The sequence below is a fragment of the Schistocerca nitens genome, chromosome 3 (assembly GCF_023898315.1).
Source record: "Schistocerca nitens isolate TAMUIC-IGC-003100 chromosome 3, iqSchNite1.1, whole genome shotgun sequence".
In the NCBI taxonomy this organism is placed as follows: Eukaryota; Metazoa; Arthropoda; class Insecta; order Orthoptera; family Acrididae; genus Schistocerca; species Schistocerca nitens.
The window spans coordinates 653,109,346-653,130,394 of NC_064616.1; the positions used below are offsets into that span (position 1 = coordinate 653,109,346).

Consider the following 21,049-nt stretch of genomic DNA (forward strand, 5'->3'; position numbering starts at 1 on the left):
GGAAGGAGAACGGGCTATTCAATGAGGATTTTCCTTGGAATTGTAAACTACATTACAAAAATAAGAAAATCACAGAAAAGGAGGAGAAGATTTGTGACATTGCCATTCTGAGTGGCCACACGATTTGAGGTACCATGTCATGGATTGCGTTTCCCCTCTGACTGGAGGTTCAAGTCCTCCCTCAGGCATGGGTGTGTGTGTTGTTCTTAGCATAAATTAGTTTAAGTAGTCAGTAAGTCTAGGGACGATGACTTCACCGGTTTGGTCCCTTAGGAATTCACACACATTTGCACATTTGATGCATTTAGACAGAGTTAGAACAATAAAAAAGACAGCATAAGAGGGGCGATGTTGGAAAAAGTTGACACGCACAGGGCTTATGGTGAAACAGTTTGTTGCAAAATTTAAAATTCAGGTAACTAATATATTTTAATTACCAGCAGAATTAGATATCAAAGGGTATCATTGTTGTTGCAGTCTTCAGTCCAAAGACTGGTTTGATGCTACTCTATCCTGTGCAAGCCTCTTCATCTCCGAATAACTACTACAACTTCCATCCTTCTGAATTTGCTTACTGTATTCATTTCTTGTTCTCCCTCTACAATTTTTGCCTCCCTCCCCCCCCCCCCCTCCACACACACACACACACACACATACACACACACACTCTCTCTCTCTTCCCTCCAATACCAAATTGATCTCTTGATGTGTCAGAATGTGTTCTACCAACTGATTCCTTCTTCTAGTCATGTTGCGCCACAAACTTCTTTTATCACAAATTGTGTTCAGCACCTTCTCATTGGTTATGTGATCTACCCATCTTATCTTCAGCATTCTTCAGTAGCACCATATTTCAAAACCTTCTATTCTTATCTTGTATAAGCTGTTTATCACCCATATGTCATTTCCATTCATGGCTAAACTCCATACAAATACTTTCAGAAAAGACTTCCTGACACTTAAATCCATACTCGATGTTAACAAATTTCTTTTCCTCAGAAACACTTTTCTTGCCATTTCCAGTCTACATTTTGTATCCTCACTACTCTGGCCATCATCAGTTATTTTGCTACCCAAAGAGCAGAACTTGTCTACTACTTTAAGTGTCTCATTTTCTAACCTAATTTCCTTAGAATCACCTGATTTAATTCAACTACATTCCATTATCGTCATTTTGCTTTTGTTGATGTCACCTATATACTTCTTTCAAGACACTTTCCATTCTATTCAGCAGCTCTTCCAATTCCTTTGCTGTCTCTGGCAGGATTGCAATGTCATGGGCAAACCTCAAAATTTTTATTTCTTGTCCCTGAACTTTACTTCCTGCTCCAAACTTTTTTTTTGTTTCCTTTACTGCATGCGCAATGTACATATTGACAGACTGAATAATGCCGGAATGCCGGCTATAGGTCGCAACCTTATCTGACTCCCTTCTCAACCACTGCTTCCCTTTCAAGCCCCTCAACACCTACAACTGCCATCTGATTTCTGTACAAGTTGTAAATAGCCTTTTGCTCACTGTATTTTACCCCTGCTACTGTCAGGATTTCGAAGATATAATTTCAGTGAACATTGTTGAAAGCTTTCTCTGTGCCTATAGTTGTTATAACTAGATTTGTCTTTCCTTAACCTATCTTCTAAGATAAGTGATAGGTCAGTACTGCCTCATGTCTTCATACATTTTTCTGGAATCCAAACTGATCTTTCACAAGGTTGGCTTTTCGCAGTTTTTACATGCTTTTGTAAATAATTCATGTTAGTATTTGCAACTATGACTTATTAAACTGATAGTTTGGCAATATTCACACCTGTGAGCACCTGCTTTCTTTGGAATTTGAATTATATTCTTTTTGAAGTTTGAGGGTATTTCACTTGTCTCATACATCTTGGAAACCAGGTGGAAGAGTTTTGTCATGGCTGGCTCTCCCAAGGCTATCAGTAGTTCTGAGAGAATGTTGTATACTCCTGGGGCCTTGGCTTTTATTTATTTATTTATTGACTTATGTCTTTCAGTGCTGTATCAGATTTTTCTCACAGTATCGTATCTCTCATCACACTTTCAACTATGTCCTCTTCCATTTCTATAAAATTGCTTTCAAGTTCATCTCCTTGGTGTAGACCCTCTTTATACTCCTTCCACCTTTTGCCTTCCCTTCTTTGCTTAGTACTGGTTTTCCAGTTGAGGTCTTGACGTTTGTACAGCTGCTTCTCTTTTCTCCAAAGGCCTCTTTAATTTACTTGTAGGTAGTATGAGTGAGATATGCTTCTAAATCCTTACATTTGTCCTCTAGCCATTCCTGCTTAGCCATTTTGGACTTCCTGTAAGTCTCACTTCTTAGACATTTGTATTCCCTTTCACCTGCTTTATTTGCCACATTTTTATATTTTTCTCCTTTCATCAATTAAATTTAATAAGAGTGTCATATAATTGTAGAAAAATAAATGGTGCAATAAAGCAACACAAGGAACCCTACAAACAAATCAAGAGAAAACCAAAGTAGGAAAAGAAGAATTCTGCTCCAAAATACCAGTGTGGGAGGAGTGTAAGCCAGCAGCTACAGGAAAAACCATGATCTGGATGATATCAACCTATCTGTATTTTCTGGAATGTAATCAAACATCCATTAGTAGATATCCAAATCCATCAGTCCTATGGGTATACTTATCTTTGTTGATATCATTTCATCCAGAGTTGGAGGTCCATGGCCTCGTTTGGTGTTAGAGGTGGTATATTGTTGTCTAAATAACAAACAAAAAACTTTCATAAATGTTTTTTTGTTTATCCTGCACAAATAAAATAATATGTCTGATTCATCATAATATGATTACCATTAGTGATGCCACCAAAATATTATTAAAAAGGAACAAACAGTGAAACACTTACTGTTGGACCGACCACTGTTACTGCCAATACCCTCTGATACTCTGCCCAGTTTTAGCTGAGGTAGTTTCTTTTGTAATGGCGACTAGTTGGCATCATTGCTAGGGTATCAACCAAACTGTACACATTATTTACCGAATGAGTTTCAGTACCTATTATTGTGATGATGAATAAGGACTGGTTTTTGGTCACAAGAGAGGCAGTCCACAACTAAGTTTCAGATGAGGAACCTGTGATGGTTAGAACGACACCAATAGGCTGTGTGTTAAACCATATGTATCTGATTATTCCGAAATAACTGTGGACATTGTGGGTATGTTTTTACTTCACATAGACATTCAACAGTAAACTATTGTAGCAGTAAGTGGATGTTCCCCTGCAAACTATTAATGAGGCTAATCAAAAGTTAAACAATAATGCACTGTCCATATAAATGCGTATATGGGGGGGTTGTGAAAAGTGAAAGTAAAAGACTGTGAAATGCAACTGTGCATCTGTCGGCTACATCACTTATGGTAGACAGCAGTTGCACATCCAACCCCAGTTTCTTCAGACAGTATGTTGACACCAAGGACAACAAACAAAGAAAATAAAGCAGGCGAACCACTACAGCTTGTAAATCAAATTATCTGTTACAATTACTGATAAGAAACACAAAACTTAAATTTCTAAAATAAATCTATTTTTAAACATGAAAAACGGTGATTATATACAAATTAAGTCAGAGATACAGAAGTAACATGAATGGTTTGATACTTCAAGCAAATTTTGAGGAAGCTCATAGATGTAATGCTCCTCTGTTTTTGTTCCCTACTCTTCCCATCTTCAAAAGTGTGTATTACCCTTTCAGGCATGCTCCTGATTAATGCTGAAATAACCTCTTGAGGAATCATAATATGAAAGTGTGCTTCATCCAAGAAGTCTTGAACAATACTTGCAACATGTGGCCATGTGCTGTAATGTATATGTGTAAAACCAGCACCAATAAATAGTGCAAAATACGACATGCTCTAAAAGGATTCTCTCCGCATACCAATTTGTTGTAATGCTCCAACAGTCCACAAAGACCAGCTCTGTCCTTGCAGTCATACTGTTTCCTGCCCAGACCATCATAACCATTCTGAAAAGGCACCCTGAATGAAAATGAGCAAATGAATGCCTCTCACCAGGCCTTCTCCAAATCCTCTCTCTACAAACAGGTGACCACAGGCCGTATCATTACTCACCAGTTAACAACACTTGCTATTATTATTGTACTCTCCAGTTGTGCTGTGAGTGGTTCTTGCACTAATCTTGACCACTCAAACTTGATAAAGTTGATTTTGTGTTTCAACTGTAGAGATGTGATGGTTACAGAGAATTTGAAGTTGTAAGAAGTGGTAATCACTTCTATGTGTTGCTCTTTGTGGACTGGATGCTGGTTTCCTTGTGTGGCTTCTAGTACTTTGCTATGGATCTAGAAATTGTAGAAGGTGTAGTTTTCAACACTTCTGCAATGTAATGCATACTTCAAGCATCTTCCATCAAAGCAACATGATTTGTACCATCTTTATGGCTTATTTCAGCATGTTTACTCCAGGAATCTGATTACAATAATCACAGAAAAATCTTATGATGATGTGTGACTGAAAGGGGAACAATGAAAGGTTCAGCAATAAGTACTACTAGAGCAGGATAACATTATTGTCTTTAAACTAGTGATGTTTTTTTTTCAGGTTGTGCAGGAACAAACAATTGAGGAAAGTGTGACAAAAAATCATAGCTTCGTTGTTTCCCCCCAAAGCAGTGTCAATGACATACCCCACCTAAAAAATAGGATAATGTGGTATGCTTTGATTAAATAGATAATTACACATGTTGCATTTTTCGTGCTACTCAGTGTACATACTTTTATGTGAGGTAGGTTCACATCATATAATAACAAACTTGCTCATTTTCACTTACAGATGTCAAAAATTGTTATATTTTGTAATTACTGCATAAATGAAAAATAAACACTTACATAATTTCATACTGTGCTGAAAGCCAGTTTCAATGTGCAGAAAAATAAAAATCTGGGTCCCTCATATATTGCCAGTTCTGTTCATATGCAAATCATGTTTATATTATATTTCTTGAACTGGTCTGACATGAGTACAATAGGGCTAAACATACAAATACAATAATCACTACTAGTACAAAAATGCCATGCTAAAAATTTGACAGAATACTGTTATTTATGTCAAATGGTTGCATTGGATTAAGAGAGTACAAATCTGAAATTGAGGTATGTCTACTCAAAGTATTCTAAAAGTCATTAATACATTTCTATCAATGTTTTGATTCATTAATATTTAATAAAACATCATATTTTAGGTACAAGTAAAATTGGAAACATTTTTCTTCCTTTGCACACAATGGTTTCTTTCCTTTTTGAAATGTGAGTTCTGTGTTAAGTGTGTCTGTTGAGTATAAGCAACTGTTATGAATGTGTGTGCGTGTGTGTGTGTGTGTGAGAGAGAGAGAGAGAGACAGAGAGAGAGAGAGAGAGAGAGAGAGAGAGGGAGGTAAGGGAGGGTGAAACTTGGTCCCAGCATATACCCTACTCCTCTCAAACAGCACTAAGGGGCCATTGGGTTTACATCATGACCAGATGGATGGATCACCATCAGTAGTCTCCCATGCTCATATGCCCTTACTCCATGACACTATGGAAAAATTTGGATCTTATATCAGGACAGTAGCACAATGTTTGGTGAGGAGGAGTTTAATGTTATTATCTCACCTCACCATTCGAGCCAAATATAGGTGGTGAAAATTTCTTCTACCACCAGGATTTGAACTGGCTTACCTTGAGTTGAGCACACACCATCAGTAACATCAGCTATGGTGGCTGATTATCTTTTATGTGTAACTGGTTGTCTGAATTGAGGTACCATAATCTCATATTTTGACTGAGATACTTCAATTATTTCAAAAGACTTTTTTATCAAGATTTGTGGAATTACTTCATGCTACCTATCCGCCACAATAGCTATTGTTTTTCAGATAATAAGAGGTTGTTCTGACTTTCAATAAAAATTAATAATGGTTGGAATAACTTCTAAAAAGGCAGTCAAAAGCAAAAAAGCTTATCAGGTGATGAAGGTTGACAGTGTAAATGTAAGTAAAATGACAGGTAAGAAAAGAGATAATTTCAAGCAATTTTATGGTTTAGCTGAAAGTGTGTGTCATATTACATCAAAGCTAATTTTAGCCACGTGCAAATTTGGATTATGATGAACATAGAATTTTCTGAATAAAATGTTCTCGGGTTTCCAACTGCGTCAATTGCTTAAAACTACACAAGCTTTCGGGCAAGCACTCTGTGGCCATTGTCAGGTGTTATAACTGCCAGTGGGATGTTGATGCGCCCTTATATATGCTAGCTGCTGGCTGTGACGTCACTGGTGCCCGTGACATTGCTATATATGGGCATGTTTTGAGTCGGCGTTCAATGGGCCCTCTTCAACCGTGCGATCGCTGGATCCCACTCAGTGCAGAACTGCAAGCCACTGTCTCTATTCAGGGTGTTTGCAGTAATTTTTATTTCAATAGCTTCCTTTATTAAACTGTCCCAGAAGCCGTTAGTGCAAGCCACAACAGAGGTATCGTCAAATTTTATTTGGTGACCATTTTCTAACGCATGCTCTACTAACACAGATTTCTCTGGATAGCGTAGGCGATAATACCTCTCACGTTCTTTCCTGCATTGTTCCACAGTGCGCACTGTTTGTCCGATGTACTTCTGGCCAGACTCAAAAGGTATTTCATAGACTCCAGGTGTTATGAGACCTAATGCATCTTTACCTGCTCTCAGTAATTGATGGTTTTTCGTTGGAGGCCTGAAGATTGATGTGATCTTGTGTCTTTTCAACAGGCGGCTTATCTTGCCCGTCACAGAGCCACAGAATGGCAGTGAAGGAAGTTTCTTTTCCTGCTCTTCGTCAGTGGTCTTATTCTGATATTTCCCAGAAATCACTTCTTTCACTTAATGGGCGCTGTAAACGTTATTCCTGAAAACCTTGCGTCATCTGATATTATTCTTGCATGATGCACCAATGTTTGTAACACTGTGCCCTTCTGTGCTGGTTGATGATGATGGCTGGTGGCGTGCAGCGACAGGTCTTTGTGGGTGGGTTTTCTGGAGACACTGTGGCCAAGGCACCCATTTCATTTACAGTGGACAAGGACGTCGAGGAAGTGGAATGCATTATCTTTTTCCACCTCCATGGTGAACTGGATATTACTGTTGATGCCATTGAGGTGTTCCAAAAACTCATCTAGTTTGTTGCGTCCATGTGGCCAAATGACGAACGTGCCGTCAACGTATCAATAGAAACACTTCGGCCACAATGGCGCAGTATCAATGGCAATATCCTCAAAATTCTCCATGAAGAGGTTTGCAACAACTGGAGCCAACAGGCTATCCATTGCTACGCTGTCTGTCTTATCATAATACTGGCTGTTGTACACGAAATGGGAGGACTTAAGAGTGTGCCTAAATAGCTCGACCAGGTCACTTACAAAGTACTGGGAAATTAGGTCCAAAGCGTCTTTGACAGGCGCATTAGTAAACAGTGCCACTACATCAAAACTGACCATAATATCATCCTCACTAAGGCGTAGACAGTTGATTCTGCTAATAAATTCTACTGAGTTTTTTATATGATGTTCACAGTGTCCCACATGTGGAGCGAGGAGCTTGGCCAAGTACTTTGCCAAATTGTGTGTTAGAGAACCTATTGTGGACACAATAAGGTGAAATGGCGTCCTGTCCTTGAGTATCTTTGGTAAACCATAAGCAGTAGGTCGTCTAGGCACCTGTGGGAGAAGATTCTTAACCACACTGTCTTCCACTGATCACTTAAGAAGTTCTGATGTTTTTCTTACTATTCTTGGTGTTGGTCATGTGGGAGCTTCCGATAAGTATCTTTGTTCAGTAGCGCACAGATATTCATATCATAGTCCTCGAACTCCATAATTATGGCAGCATTGCCTTTGTCAGCAGGAAGTACCACAATGCTTTCATCATTATATAGTGCTCGAAGGCTGTTGCGCTCAGCCCTGGTCATGTTGGATGCTGGTAACTTCGTCTTTGTCAGTATACGGCAGGTTTCTCGCTGTATTTCGTCCGCTGTTTCATGAGGGTGCTTGTGGACTGCCTGTTCAACACCACTTATTATTTCACAGACAGGAATGTCCCACAGTGAAGGTGCGAAATTAAGTCCTTTATTAAGTGCCGACATTGCACCCGTGTCTGTATCTCTCGCCGTCAAGTTGATGACGGTACGTTCTAAAGATCTGTGGTCCCGCGCCATGTTGTTGTTGCGAAAGGCAGCCGAACTTTCCTTTCTGCTTCTCTGTAGTTTGTTTCTGTGCTGACGTCAGTTGAGAAACCGTAGCATCGTCGACCCATTCCCAGTCCAAAGCTGTAAGTGTTCTTGATAACTGCAGGTGCAAGGCCATAAGAGCACGTCCATTTGCATCCAACTGTTGCCTTGTGTTGTGAATCCTTTCTCATAATAATGCAAAGCTGGCAAGACGAAATATCCTCCTGGTGGCAGCGGTGTTGATATGATGAGATACCAGACTCTGCATTCATACAATAGAATTTTCCATATGAAGCAATGGAGTCAATGTCACACAATTGCTTAGAATTGACAAAAGGATTGGACAACTCAGCAGAATTACTTCACAAGGGTACCAGGTCATATGTATAGTGTGATACCAAGTACTAGTCTTATCCAGGTATGAAAATCATAGGACAAATGTTTTAAGGATTTTAGCAAATTTAAATATATTCTCGTAGATTTTCCGTACTGGAAACTGCCTAGCTATAAACATAAAACAGTGTCACAAAATATTTTATACTCTGGGCTTCCACTGCTGTTGAAAGGCATGATGTGTACATCCATGTTTACATATTTACTCCACAAGCCACTTTGTGGTGTGTGGCAGAGGGTACCCTGTACCACTACTTGTTATCTCCTTTTCTGTTCCACTCACAAAGTTAGTGAAGGAAAAACGTCTGTCTATATGCCTCCATGTGAGCCCTAATTTCTCGTATCTTCGTGGTCCTTCCATGCAATGTATATATGTTGGTGGCAGTAGAATAGTTCTGCAGTCAGCTTCAAATGCCGGTTCTCTAAATTTTCTCAATAGTGCTTCTTGGAAAGAATGTCACCTTACCTATAGGGATTCCCATTTGAGTTCCTAAAGCATCTTCATAACACTTACATGTTGTTCGAACCTACCAATAACAAATCTATCCGCCCTCCTCTGAATTCCTTGTCTCTTTCTTCAATCTGGCCTGGTACAGATCCCAAACACTCAAGCAGTACTCAAGAATAGATGGCACCAGCGTCCTATATGCAGTGAGCAGTACTCAAGGATAGATCGTACCAGCGACCTATATGCAGTCTTCTTTACAGTCCTAAAATTCTCCCAATAAACTGAAGTCAACCATTTGCCTTTTCTACTACATTTTGCACATGCTTGTTCCACCTCATATCACACACAATGTTACACCCAGATATTTAAACGACTTGACTTTGCCAAGCTGGATGCTAGTAATACTGTATCCAAACGTTACAGGTTTATCTTCCTACTCATCTGCATTAACTTACAAAAAGTGGTTCAAATGGCTCTGAGCACTATGCAACTTAACTTCTGAGGACATCAGTCACCTAGAACTTAGAACTAATTAAACCTAACTAACCTAAGGACATCACACACATCCATGCCCGAGGCAGGATTCGAACCTGTGACCGTAGCGCTCGCTCAGCTCCAGACTGTAGCGCCTAGAACCGCACGGCCACTACGGCCGACTAACTTACATTTTTCCACATTTAGGGCTAGCTGTCAATCATCACACCAACTGGAAATTTTGTCTAAGTCCTCTTGTATCCCCCTACAGTCACTCAACATCAACTTCAATACCTTACCATACACCATGGCATGCATCATCAGCAAACAACTGCAGACTGCTGCCCACCATATCCACCAAATCATTTATGTATATAGAGAACAACAGTGGTCCTATCACACTTCTGTTGGACACTCGTGACAACACCCTTCTCTCTGATGAACACTCACCATTGAGGACAATATAGCACCTTCATTAACAGACTAAAATGGGGCACCGTGTCAGATGATTTCCAGAAATCTAGAAACATGGAATCTGCTGTTGTACTTTATCCATAGTTCTCAGTATATCATGTGAGGAAAGGGCAATATGAGTTTCGCATGAGTGATGGTTTCTAATACCATGCTGATTTGTGGATGTAAGCTGCTTAGCCTCAAGAAAGTTTATTATATTCGAACTGAGAATATCTTTAAGAATTCTGCAGCAAACAGCAGTTAGGGATATTGGCCTGTAATTTTGCTGGTCTGTTGTTTTACCTCTCTTATATACTGGAGTCACATGTGCTTTAGTCCAGTTGCTTGGGACTTCATGCTGGGTGAGAGATTCATGATAAATACAAGCTAGGTAAGAGGCCAATGCCACAGAGTACTCCTTGTAAAATTGAATTGGGATTACATCCAGACCTGTTGATTTATTTGTTTTTAAATCTTTAAGGTGCTTCTCTACACCAGGCATGCTCTTATTTCTGTCATCCACACAGGAGTCTGTCCGATGGTCAAATGACAGTATACTTGTACAATTCTCATGTGTGAACAGTTTCTCGAATGTGCAATTTAATACTTTGCCTTTCATTTTGCTATCTTCATCTGCCACACCAAACTGGTCAACAAGGCACTGAATGGGAGTCTTAGACTTGCTTAATGATTTTACATATGATCAGAATGTTTTTTGGTTCTCTGCCAGATCTTTTACTAAGGTGTGATGGTGGTAGTTGTTGTATGCTTTGCCCATATACCTTTTCACAGATGCAAAAATTTCTACTAACCTTCACATGTCATCGTTTGTTCATCCCCATTAGAACCTAGAGTGCAACAGTCTCTGCTTCCTCAGCATCTTACAAATTTTGTTGGTGAACCATTGTGGGTCTTTTCCATTCTCTATCCACTTACTAGGCATGTAATTCTCCAGATCACGATCTATAATCTGCTCAAACTTTGCCCATAATTTCTGTTCACCATCTTACTGGTAGTAAGTGATGCCAATTCACTGTCTAAGTAAGACATTAATAACTGCTTATTTTTGCTGTCTAGCAGAAACACTCTCCTAGCCTTCTTGTGGATTTATTAACTTTTGTAATCATAGTTGCTATAATGACATCATGATCGCAAATCCGTTTCTATACTGACATTGTCGATAAGAACCCGTCTATTTGTAGCTACAAGGTCAAAGATATTTCCATTTTGAAGGGGTGCGAGCTGGCTGCTCAAGACAATTTTCAGAAAATGTGTTCAAAAGTATTTCGTATGATTGTCTTTCTGTACCCCCTGCAACGAATCCACAGACATCCCAGTGTATAATCAGCAGGTTAAAGTCGAGTACAACCAGTATTGCATGATCTGAGTATTTATGCACAATTGACCCTAGGCTTTCTTTGAAGGACTCTAGCTAGAACTGCCACAGTGGAATCAGGTGGCTGGTAAAAACATCCAACAATTAACTTACTTTCACCTGCAGCTACACTCGACCATATGACTTCACTGTCACACTCATCTTTGACCTCAACAGAGACAATATTTTTGTCAACTGCAATGAAAACTACCCCTCCTGTGGCCTCTAATCAGTCTTTCCAATATACATTCTCAGAGCTTTCCACTTCAACTTTCAGCCGGCTGTCAGTCCCTAAGAATAATTTGAGTGCGAGAACTTTCCTGGAGGACAGTAAATTCGGGAACTTTATTTCAAATACTATGTCAGTTTGCTGATAAAATTGTGACAGTTGAAGTGTCTTTATTCGGAACACTGTTTGACTTCCCTTTCTGTGAATCGTATGGCTAATGCCTAGCCTAAAAAACTTCCATGTGCATTCCACAAGTAATCTGCTAATCGAGTAGCTGCTGCCTTTGTGCAGTGCACCTGTGACCTATCAAGGGGAGTCCTACAAATCCCCACACGATAATGCAGTTCTAGAAATCTGCAGCCATGACCATCACAGAATCAATGAAGCATTTGGTTGAAACCCTCCACTTGGCTCCAAACCAAAGGACCCTGTTCAACTCTGGGAACGATGCTGCAAATTCAAGCTCTGCTTGTATCCTGCGGCTGAAGCCAGCAGTCTTCACAACCTCCGCCAGCTGCCTTTATGAACTGATGATTGCCTCAGAAGCCATGCGACAGGTGTCATTGGTGCCAACATGAGCCACCAGAAAGGCCACCTCTACACTCTGGCAGAAATATGGAGTGTACATTGGCTACTTGCCTAAGGGGCTCCAGAACGTGCCTATCTTTGGAGCTCCCTGTAATCTGTAAACTCCTCCCCTGTGTGCCTGCTCAGACTGTTCTGAAGGAGTGGCCACCTGTCCACTCACAGGATAAGTGGGCAAGGCCATGCAGCCAGTCTCCACATTCTCCCTCTGCCTTGAGCAACATGAACACATTACCACTACCCCCCCACCCTGTTATGAGGTTGGATCCTCCACATTGTGTGCACTAAGATGTGCCTCAGAAGCAGAGCCACGGACAAAACAAGTCACACTTTAGGTGTCCCATGCAATGCGTCAGATTCTGAGGATGCAGTCTGAAGGTGACTGACCGTAGCCAACAGCACATTCAGTTGTTCGCAAACTGCGGCCAGCTCCTCCTGTATCTGCACACAGCAAGTACACAACCTAGTCAGACTAACTGAAGCAGTGAACTACAAAAGCAGACAATACTAGATATGCGACTTGCTATCCTCCTAATGTGTCACCAATGGATGCTGATCGGTTAAATAGCTACGTAGCTGGCTGTTCAGTTTGCAACTATTGCTCTAAAGACTGAATGAATTTACACTTACAAAAACGCAAGATCAATGCTCTTAAACCCAGAAACATGCCCGAAATTTAATAAATATACTACATCAAAAACATGGGAAAGAATAAACACTTAACTTACCGCTCCGTAGATGCATTTGTATCACAGCTGAGTGCTGGAGCCTGACTGACTGGCTTGCTAAATGAATGGATGGTTGCTTTCAAAACAAAACAAATGAGCAACTAATACACTACAGACTGAATGAATTTACACTTACAAAAACATGAGATTAACCATCTTAAACAGAGAAACATGCATGAAATTTAATAAATATGCTATGTGGAAAACGCAGAAAAGGATAAACATATACCTTTCTGCTCTGTAGATGCACTCATATTACAGCAGAGTGCTGGAGTCTGACTGGTAGGCTTACTAAATGAGCAGATGATTGCTTTCAAAACAAAACAAATGAGCAACTAATGTGCTACAGACTGAATGAATTTACACTTACAAAAATGTGTGATTAGCCCTCTTAAAGAGAGAAACACACACAAAATTTATTAAATTTGTTACATGGAAAACACAGAAAAGGATAAACACTTGAGTTGCCATTCTGTAAACTGCCTTGTGTTAGGAATAATTCCACCAACAGCTGGTAAAATTGTTGTTTTATTGACACATAACTGGCTGCATCATCAGGAACATCAGTGTTAAAAGGTCATAGGTGTAACCATCACTTCTAGTCAAGATATACTGTTCAGTGAATATTGCCTACATTACATTGGCAAACAAAGCATGACAAAGACATGATCCAGTAAAATTATACAAATTGTTTGTGGATAGATCATGTAGTTATAGAGCCATGTTTTAAAATTTACCTGCACTGACGTGATGGCAGGGCAGCCTAGTGTTGAGAAGAGTAAAAGTAGTTCGAAAAAGTGACTAAGATGGAGTACGCATGTAGACAATACTCGCTGAATAGTATATCTAAATTTCATTTATTTGATTCACCAAGAGTTCTATAGATTTTCAAAACAGAATACATTTTTCACAGCTTGAATTATTTCTCTTTCTATTATATTTGCTGAGCATATTAGTAGCCAGCAAATAACATAGATAGACTCTTGTCTGTCAAACACGTTATGTATTGTCAAGACACAGCAATGTTATTACATACTTGAGTGATGATATTCTTAATAAAACTGTGTTTCTCATTCCATGCAGCTTTGAAGGTGGATTCAGTTACCGACAAAGTGATTCAGGGTCTGAACAAATACTGTTGTCACCAGTTCTCCAGTTTCCTCCAGAATCTGTGACAAACATATACAAGAAAATAACAGAGGAACATCTTGTAATAGATGTAGAAGGTAAAGATATTTTAAATTAATCTGGGTTTTTGAAGTAATAAATGTTATGAGCTTGTGATTTATTATAATTATTTAACTTTCTACTGTTTCTGATATTATAGGTTTTGAGAAACTACATATTCTGGCCCCTAAGAGAGATTCAGTTAAGTTACACATGCTCCAGCCTATTAAAAACAACACAAGATATTATATAATTGTTTGTGTGGATGTTCATCAGAGGCACCGTAAGATTACTGTGAGGTCTCCTTTGCAGGTGTGCTATTTTCTGTGAAAACATTAGCATTCCTTAGGCTAAAGGAATGTGGGAATGTGTGGCCTTGTGTATTATGTAAAAGATGTTAATAAATTGAAAATAACATTGTCTGACACCAGCTACAATTAATATTGATCAATTTCAGATAAAAAATGAAACTTCATATGCGATGGGCTTGTACTATAAGAAATCTGTTGTGGAAAGTATTGGTGTGCAGCATGTAGGGGAAGTTACTAATCCATTTGAGGATTCTATTCGAGTAACAATAATTGAACCAGATGGTGTATTTAATGTTCCACTGTACATAGCATACCACTGCAAACTACATGTTCTTCCTGCATATGTGGAGTAAGTAATGTCCTTAGTGTATGGTACTCTATGCTTGTAAACTATTTCAGGTCCTAATTTACAGACTTTCTTATGTTAATACTTTAGCAGCTATAATGTCAGTGAAGTGGGATTGTGTTGGCAAGAAATGGCATCTGATCTTAATATACCAAAAGATGTGTTTTGCATGCCAAAAGAAGAAAAGGATGTAACAGTATTTTCATTAAGGGTGTGTATAATTATTTATTCATCAGTTTACTTTTGTAGCTGAGTATTACTGCAATATTGATATCATAATCTGTAGATTACAGGTATGTATAATGTCATTTTCTTTTTAAGGCCGTGTGCACTGAGGGACAACAGATTAACAGAATCTCACGATCAGTCCCTAACTATTTTATCAGGCTTGTTCCTCCACTTGCATTATACAACTTTTTGCCATATGCTATTGAAGTAAAGATACCAAGCATTAAGTATGAAGTTCGTATAGAAGCTGGTGAGAAGACCAATGTTTATTTCCTCAATTTGCTGAAGATGCATAAAATTTGTGTGGAGGTGAGTGCTAGTCTACCTTATGGGACACTTATCAGTAATTGAATGCTGATAGAAATAATGATTTGAGTTTTAGTTATTGAATTAACAGTTGTTGTATTTTATTGAACTGGAGACCTAGAAATGATGGAGACGCTTCGTCCTTGCCATAGCTCGCAGTGGTACACAACCCCAAAACAGGGAACAGGGTACAGCAGTCCACTCACCCCACTGCCGCCCCACACCGAACCCTGGCTTATTGTGCAGTTTGGCCCCCAGTGGACACCCCCTCCCCCAGGAATGTCTCACACCAGATGAATGTAACCCCAATGTTTGTGTGGTAGAGTAATTATGGTGTACGCATATGTGGAGAAAGTGTTTGTGCATCAATCACCGACACTGTGTAACTGAGGCGGAATAAGGGGAACCAGCCTGAATTTGCCGAGGCAGATGGAAACCCACCTTAAAAACCATCCACAGATTGGCCGTCTCATCAGACCTTCACACTAATCTGTTGGGCAGATTTGTGCCTGGGACCAGTATGCCTTCCTGCCTGAAAAGCAAACAGTAGTTATAATATCTAAATACTCAAGTTCAAAAAGTAGTGAAAACTATGACAGCATGCATATTATCCATATTCTTTTTCTTAACCTTTAGTATGGAAAACACAACTATCTTTATGTTGTGTCATAAAAAAGTATGATCTTTGTTTTATACCTCATATAAAATACTTAATTAATTTGATAACTGCCATCCTGAGCTAACAAATGTTTCAATGTTTTACGTAAAAACATGAGAAACATCATATACAAAGATTTACAAATTATGCCTATCATCAGTGAAGTGTAGCTTCATCACATTTTATCTGTCCATAATACTTTGTACAGAAAAAAAAAATTGCAACATTCAAATATGGTGCAGAGAAGACTGTTGTAGTACTGTATGAAAGCCCTACTGTTGGAGCTTTGAAATAACTGAATAGCACACTCTATTTGCCAGCATCCACTGATTTCTCCCAGTTATTAAGAAGTGAAGAACAAGGAATATTTGTAGGTATGCTACAAAACATCATATTTACTTTGAATAATGGCAAAAAGTGAAGTGGAAAAAGTATCAGTCAGAATACTGAGTGACTAAAGATGTAAAATTTGCTTGAGCACAACTGCATATAAGTATGAGATATATGGCAGTTATACTTTCAGGAGAATTTGAGCTCCAGAAAATGAGTTAAAGTACTGTAAGATAGTAGGTCCTTGGCTGCAAAGCGAATTATTCCATGACAAGAAAACAGATCACATCTTCAGGGAAGGATTAAAAGAACAATATAGAACAGCTGAATAAGATAAAATAACGTAATATAAACACATTTGTTAGGCAGTACAAGTATTCACTGTTGATATTTAATAATCAGTATAACTTTATCAACCAGATTGTGTTATTTAGTGTCATGTATAATATTTAAACAGTTTTTTAAAGGTTCAGGTCCATGATTAAAATACAGAAATGAGTTACATATTCTAAAATGATAGACAGTGATGAGCTGCTGACCATTATAAAGATTAACAACTACATAGCTTTCAGAAAGAAACAAAACTGTTCACAAACGTAATTTAAATTTATTTCTTACATTTTAATTATGATTAATAACATCTGTTAAACCTAATATAGAATACATTCATGTAAATCCTATGGTTATTAATGATGTGGATTCTACACACAATCCAAAGTCTACATCAATATGACCAGAAATTTACAGTAATAATGGTTTTAACAAAAATGAAAATTAAAACTTTTCCAAAATGAGTGTATCTGATGAACAGAATATTCAAAGTACAGCTATAGAATTATTTCTCAATCCTTGACAATGGAAGACAACAGTTTTTATAGTGGTATGTTTCAAGCAATTACTAACTTTTCTAATGCTATTTACTATGTTATAGGTTGATTATTTTGCTCCCATTAACTATTGCATTGATGATAAACTTGAACAGTAATGCCAGTTTCTAATTGTTAGGTTCCAGTTTATCTCGGGATTCCATGGTCAGGCTCTTTTAGCCTTACAGCTGATTTAGAGGAAAAAACAATAACAATGGCAACAGAGTTTGATACTGAAGGTGGAAATAAGCAACTAGGACTAAACCTGAAGGTAGACAGAAGTGACACCTGTGACATGCTGTTGCATGCACCATATTGGATCATCAATAAAACTGGTCTTCCCCTTCAAATAAAGGTAACTGTACACTTAAATTCTAACTAACAATAAATATTTAATTTTCTTCTATCATAAATTTTCAGATATCATTGGATAGTAATGTAATTTCACATTAATATACATCAACAACAAATGCTTCACCTTTGAAGAAGCCATTTTACCTAGAAAGTGTCAAACTTAATATCTCATTTGAGTCTCACTATGTTACTTATTAAAACTTTCACAGATCATACACTGGTTGATCTTTCCATTTTTTCAGACATTTAATATGAACTTTAACTTTCTCTTTACTTAGTTTATGAATTATATTTACGTTTTATTCATAATACACTTCTAGGCATTATTTACATTTTGTTCATAGTACACATTATTTGATTATTTTGAGTTTTAGATCCCTATGAAAATCTATCTCTGGATATATAAGAGTCAAATTTTTACAAATTATTTTTAAGTGCCCAAGTACATTGGTTTTATCAGACAAATAACAGGAACAGGTAAGCTAACATACAACATTACATATGAGTTATAATACTTGACTTCTGAATGAATATACAGTTATAGATACAGATATACATATATTTCAACTTTAAATTACACTAAAGATAGACAAAGAATGATGACTAGGCCATAAAACCACAAAAATGGATTTGAGCATAGTCAGGAGGTATTTATTATGCATTTTGGCTTAGAAATTCATCTATACTATAAGATCCATCTAGAAGGAACTGCCTCAGCTTTTCTATAAAATTGGGTATGTTTCCAATTAGTTGTTTGCTGGCCAATGTGACCGAGCGGTTCTAGGCTCTACAGTCTGCCACCGCGCGACCGCTATGGCCGCAGGTTCGAATCCTGCCTCGGGCATGGATGTGTGTGATGTCCTTATGTTAGGTAGGTTTAAGTAGCTCTAAGTTCTAGGGGACTGATGAGCTCAGAAGTTAAGTCCTATAGTGCTCAGAGCCATTTTTGAGCCAACCAGTTGTTTAATTATTGGTGGAAGGCCGTTAAAAGATTTGGGTTCCACTGTAAAAAAATTCCCTTCTGTACCGTGCTTTCTGTTTTTAGATTATTATGAATATCAAGTTCTATTCTGGAGTTATGATTATGGTACAAACTATTTGTTGTAAATAAGCTGCTATTTTTGAAAGAAAGCACACCAGCGGGAAAAATATACTGAACAGTTGTTGTAAAGATTTGAATATCTCTAAATAGATTTCTGCATGAGTGCCTCAGATGTACTCCACATGTGATTCTTATGGCTCACTTCTGGGTGTGGGCCGGCCGGTGTGGCTGTGCGGTTCTAGGCGCTTCAGTCTGGAACCGCGTGACCGCTACGGTCGCAGGTTCGAATCCTGCCTCGGGCATGGATGTGTGTGATGTCCTTAGGTTGGTTAGGTTTAAGTAGTTCTAAGTTCTAGGGGACTGATGACCACAGATGTTAAGACCCATAGTGCTCAGAGCCATTTTCTGGGTGTGGAACACTTCTTGCAATTGGTTGATTTCCCCAGAATATTACATCTAGGCCATAAGTTGATGGAAATAGCAAAAGTATGCTGTTTTTATTGTGGTCATCTCCCAAATGTCTGATGTTATTCTCGAGGCATATGTTGCTGAGCTTAACCTTTTGCACAGATCTAGACTATGGTAATGCCACTTAAGTTTGCTGTCTATATGCAGACCCAAGAGTTTGAACATAATTTGTTTTTTTTTTTTTTAGATTGCTGGAAAGACCATAAGCTTCAAAAAATTTTGTCATATCTGCAAAAGCCTTATTTATTATCTCATTTGACACATTCCCCAAGGGATTATTAACTGCTGTGGAAGTGTCATCAGTGAGCATGATGATTTTCCCATGATCTGTGCATAGTGGCAAATCATTTACAAATATTAGAAAAATAATTGGGCCCAATACTGAACCTTAAGGTACTCCAGTGGCAATAGAACCCCAGTCTGAAGACACCTGGCCACCATGCAGTCCTTTCATGATTGCTTTCTGCTTTCTATTGCACAGATATGATTCAAGCCATTTGCCTACTATTCCACTCATTCCTAGGGTGTTGGCTTTATTCAGGAGAATATGGTGACTTACACTGTCAAAAGCTTTTGAGAGGTCACAAAATATTCCAATGGTCAGCATATTATTATTTATGGATTCTAAAACATTGTCAATATTTGCATGTATTGCATCCTCGGTTGATCACCTTTTCGAAAGCCTAACTGGCTGCTGCTGAGAGTGCTGTATTTACTAAGATGCTCAACCATTCAGTTGTGCATCAATTTCTCTAGTTCCTTAGAAAAAACTGAGAGTAATGAAATGGGTCATTAATTTGTAGCATCAGTCTTTTCTCCCTTTTTATACATCTTGTTTGTTTGCCTTCGTTCCATATTACACAGTTTTGCTTGCTAATATTCATGTTGATGTCTTCACATACCATTCCTTCTACAACATCATTTTTCATTTTAATAAGGTCCTTTGCATTTATGTGACCTAATCTTTTATGCCAATCAGATGCTGTGGTCATTCCCAAAAAATCACTTCTTCTGTCAACATTTAACTTATACACACCATTAATCAGATCTGCAGTTGCAACTAGTTCCTTATGCTTGTTATGAATATTGCACTGATCACTATTAAATTTAACAAAATTTCCTAGTTCAATAAACCTGCTCACAGAGAGCAAATTTCTAGTTAGTTCTGGAGCACACATAACATTTCTTACAGTAATATCAAAAAAGTTCTTCTAGCTCACTGTTGTTAAATCAACTTCTCCAGACCACAACAGTGGGATTTCTGTCTGATTTTCAGCCATCATCTTTTGAATGTTAACATCATTCACTTTGTTTTTTATCCATTCTTCATTTGCTGTGAGATGCACACTAGCACCTAAATCAACATAACAGTCACTTCTGTCAAAAGAGCTAGTTATAAATACTGCACTGAAAAAATTTGAAGTTTTGTTTTGCCTTGTATCATTTTCACTGTCAGGGCACTTACTTTTAAAATGTCTTGGTTTCTTGCATTTATAGCAAACAATGTCCTTCCTGTTTTGGTTTCTCTCTGTATTTCCATTTTGGTGAGAAAACTTTGGTTTACTTTGCCAACTTTTGGTCCTAAAAGCGCTACCAGTCATGGTGGCTTCTTCTTCCATGTCAAGAAGCATACTTTTGTTTGCATCCATTGTGATTGGAATTCCTGAGTGCTCAATTGCCATTATCATGGGAGAATATTTTTCTGGCAATCCTGCTAGCAATAACGAACCAATCCATTCATCATTAATAGCAAAACCTGTTCCATGTAATTTCTGACCATTATCTACTATCTGGTTCACATATCTTGACATTGAATCAAATTTTTCAAATTTTTCCAGACATGTTGATATTAGTGTTCTGAATAAATTTCTTCTTCTCGCAAAACCAGAGTCATAAAACATTTATTTCAGTTTCTTCCACAATTCCATTGCCATTTTTGCTTCTCTTATGTGCTGCTGGATTTGTGACCGATAGGCTCTTCCAGCATGCATGGGTTATGGGGATACTTGGGGAACTCAAATCGGAATCCCCGGAGGGAAGACGAAATCGTTTTTGA

General features: G+C 38.2%; 1 protein-coding gene across 1 annotated transcript in view; it reads left to right on the forward strand.

The window, feature by feature from the left end:
• The window catches only part of LOC126248619 (intermembrane lipid transfer protein VPS13A-like), a 764,418-nt gene that overhangs the window by 532,505 nt on the left and 210,864 nt on the right, over positions 1-21,049 (forward strand). Inside the window, exons 40-45 of the mRNA XM_049949782.1 lie at positions 14,001-14,143; positions 14,245-14,396; positions 14,542-14,744; positions 14,832-14,952; positions 15,063-15,278; positions 17,269-17,484. Of these exons, the coding sequence (XP_049805739.1) occupies positions 14,001-14,143; positions 14,245-14,396; positions 14,542-14,744; positions 14,832-14,952; positions 15,063-15,278; positions 17,269-17,484 (1,051 nt within the window). The remainder of the gene's footprint in view (positions 1-14,000; positions 14,144-14,244; positions 14,397-14,541; positions 14,745-14,831; positions 14,953-15,062; positions 15,279-17,268; positions 17,485-21,049) is intronic.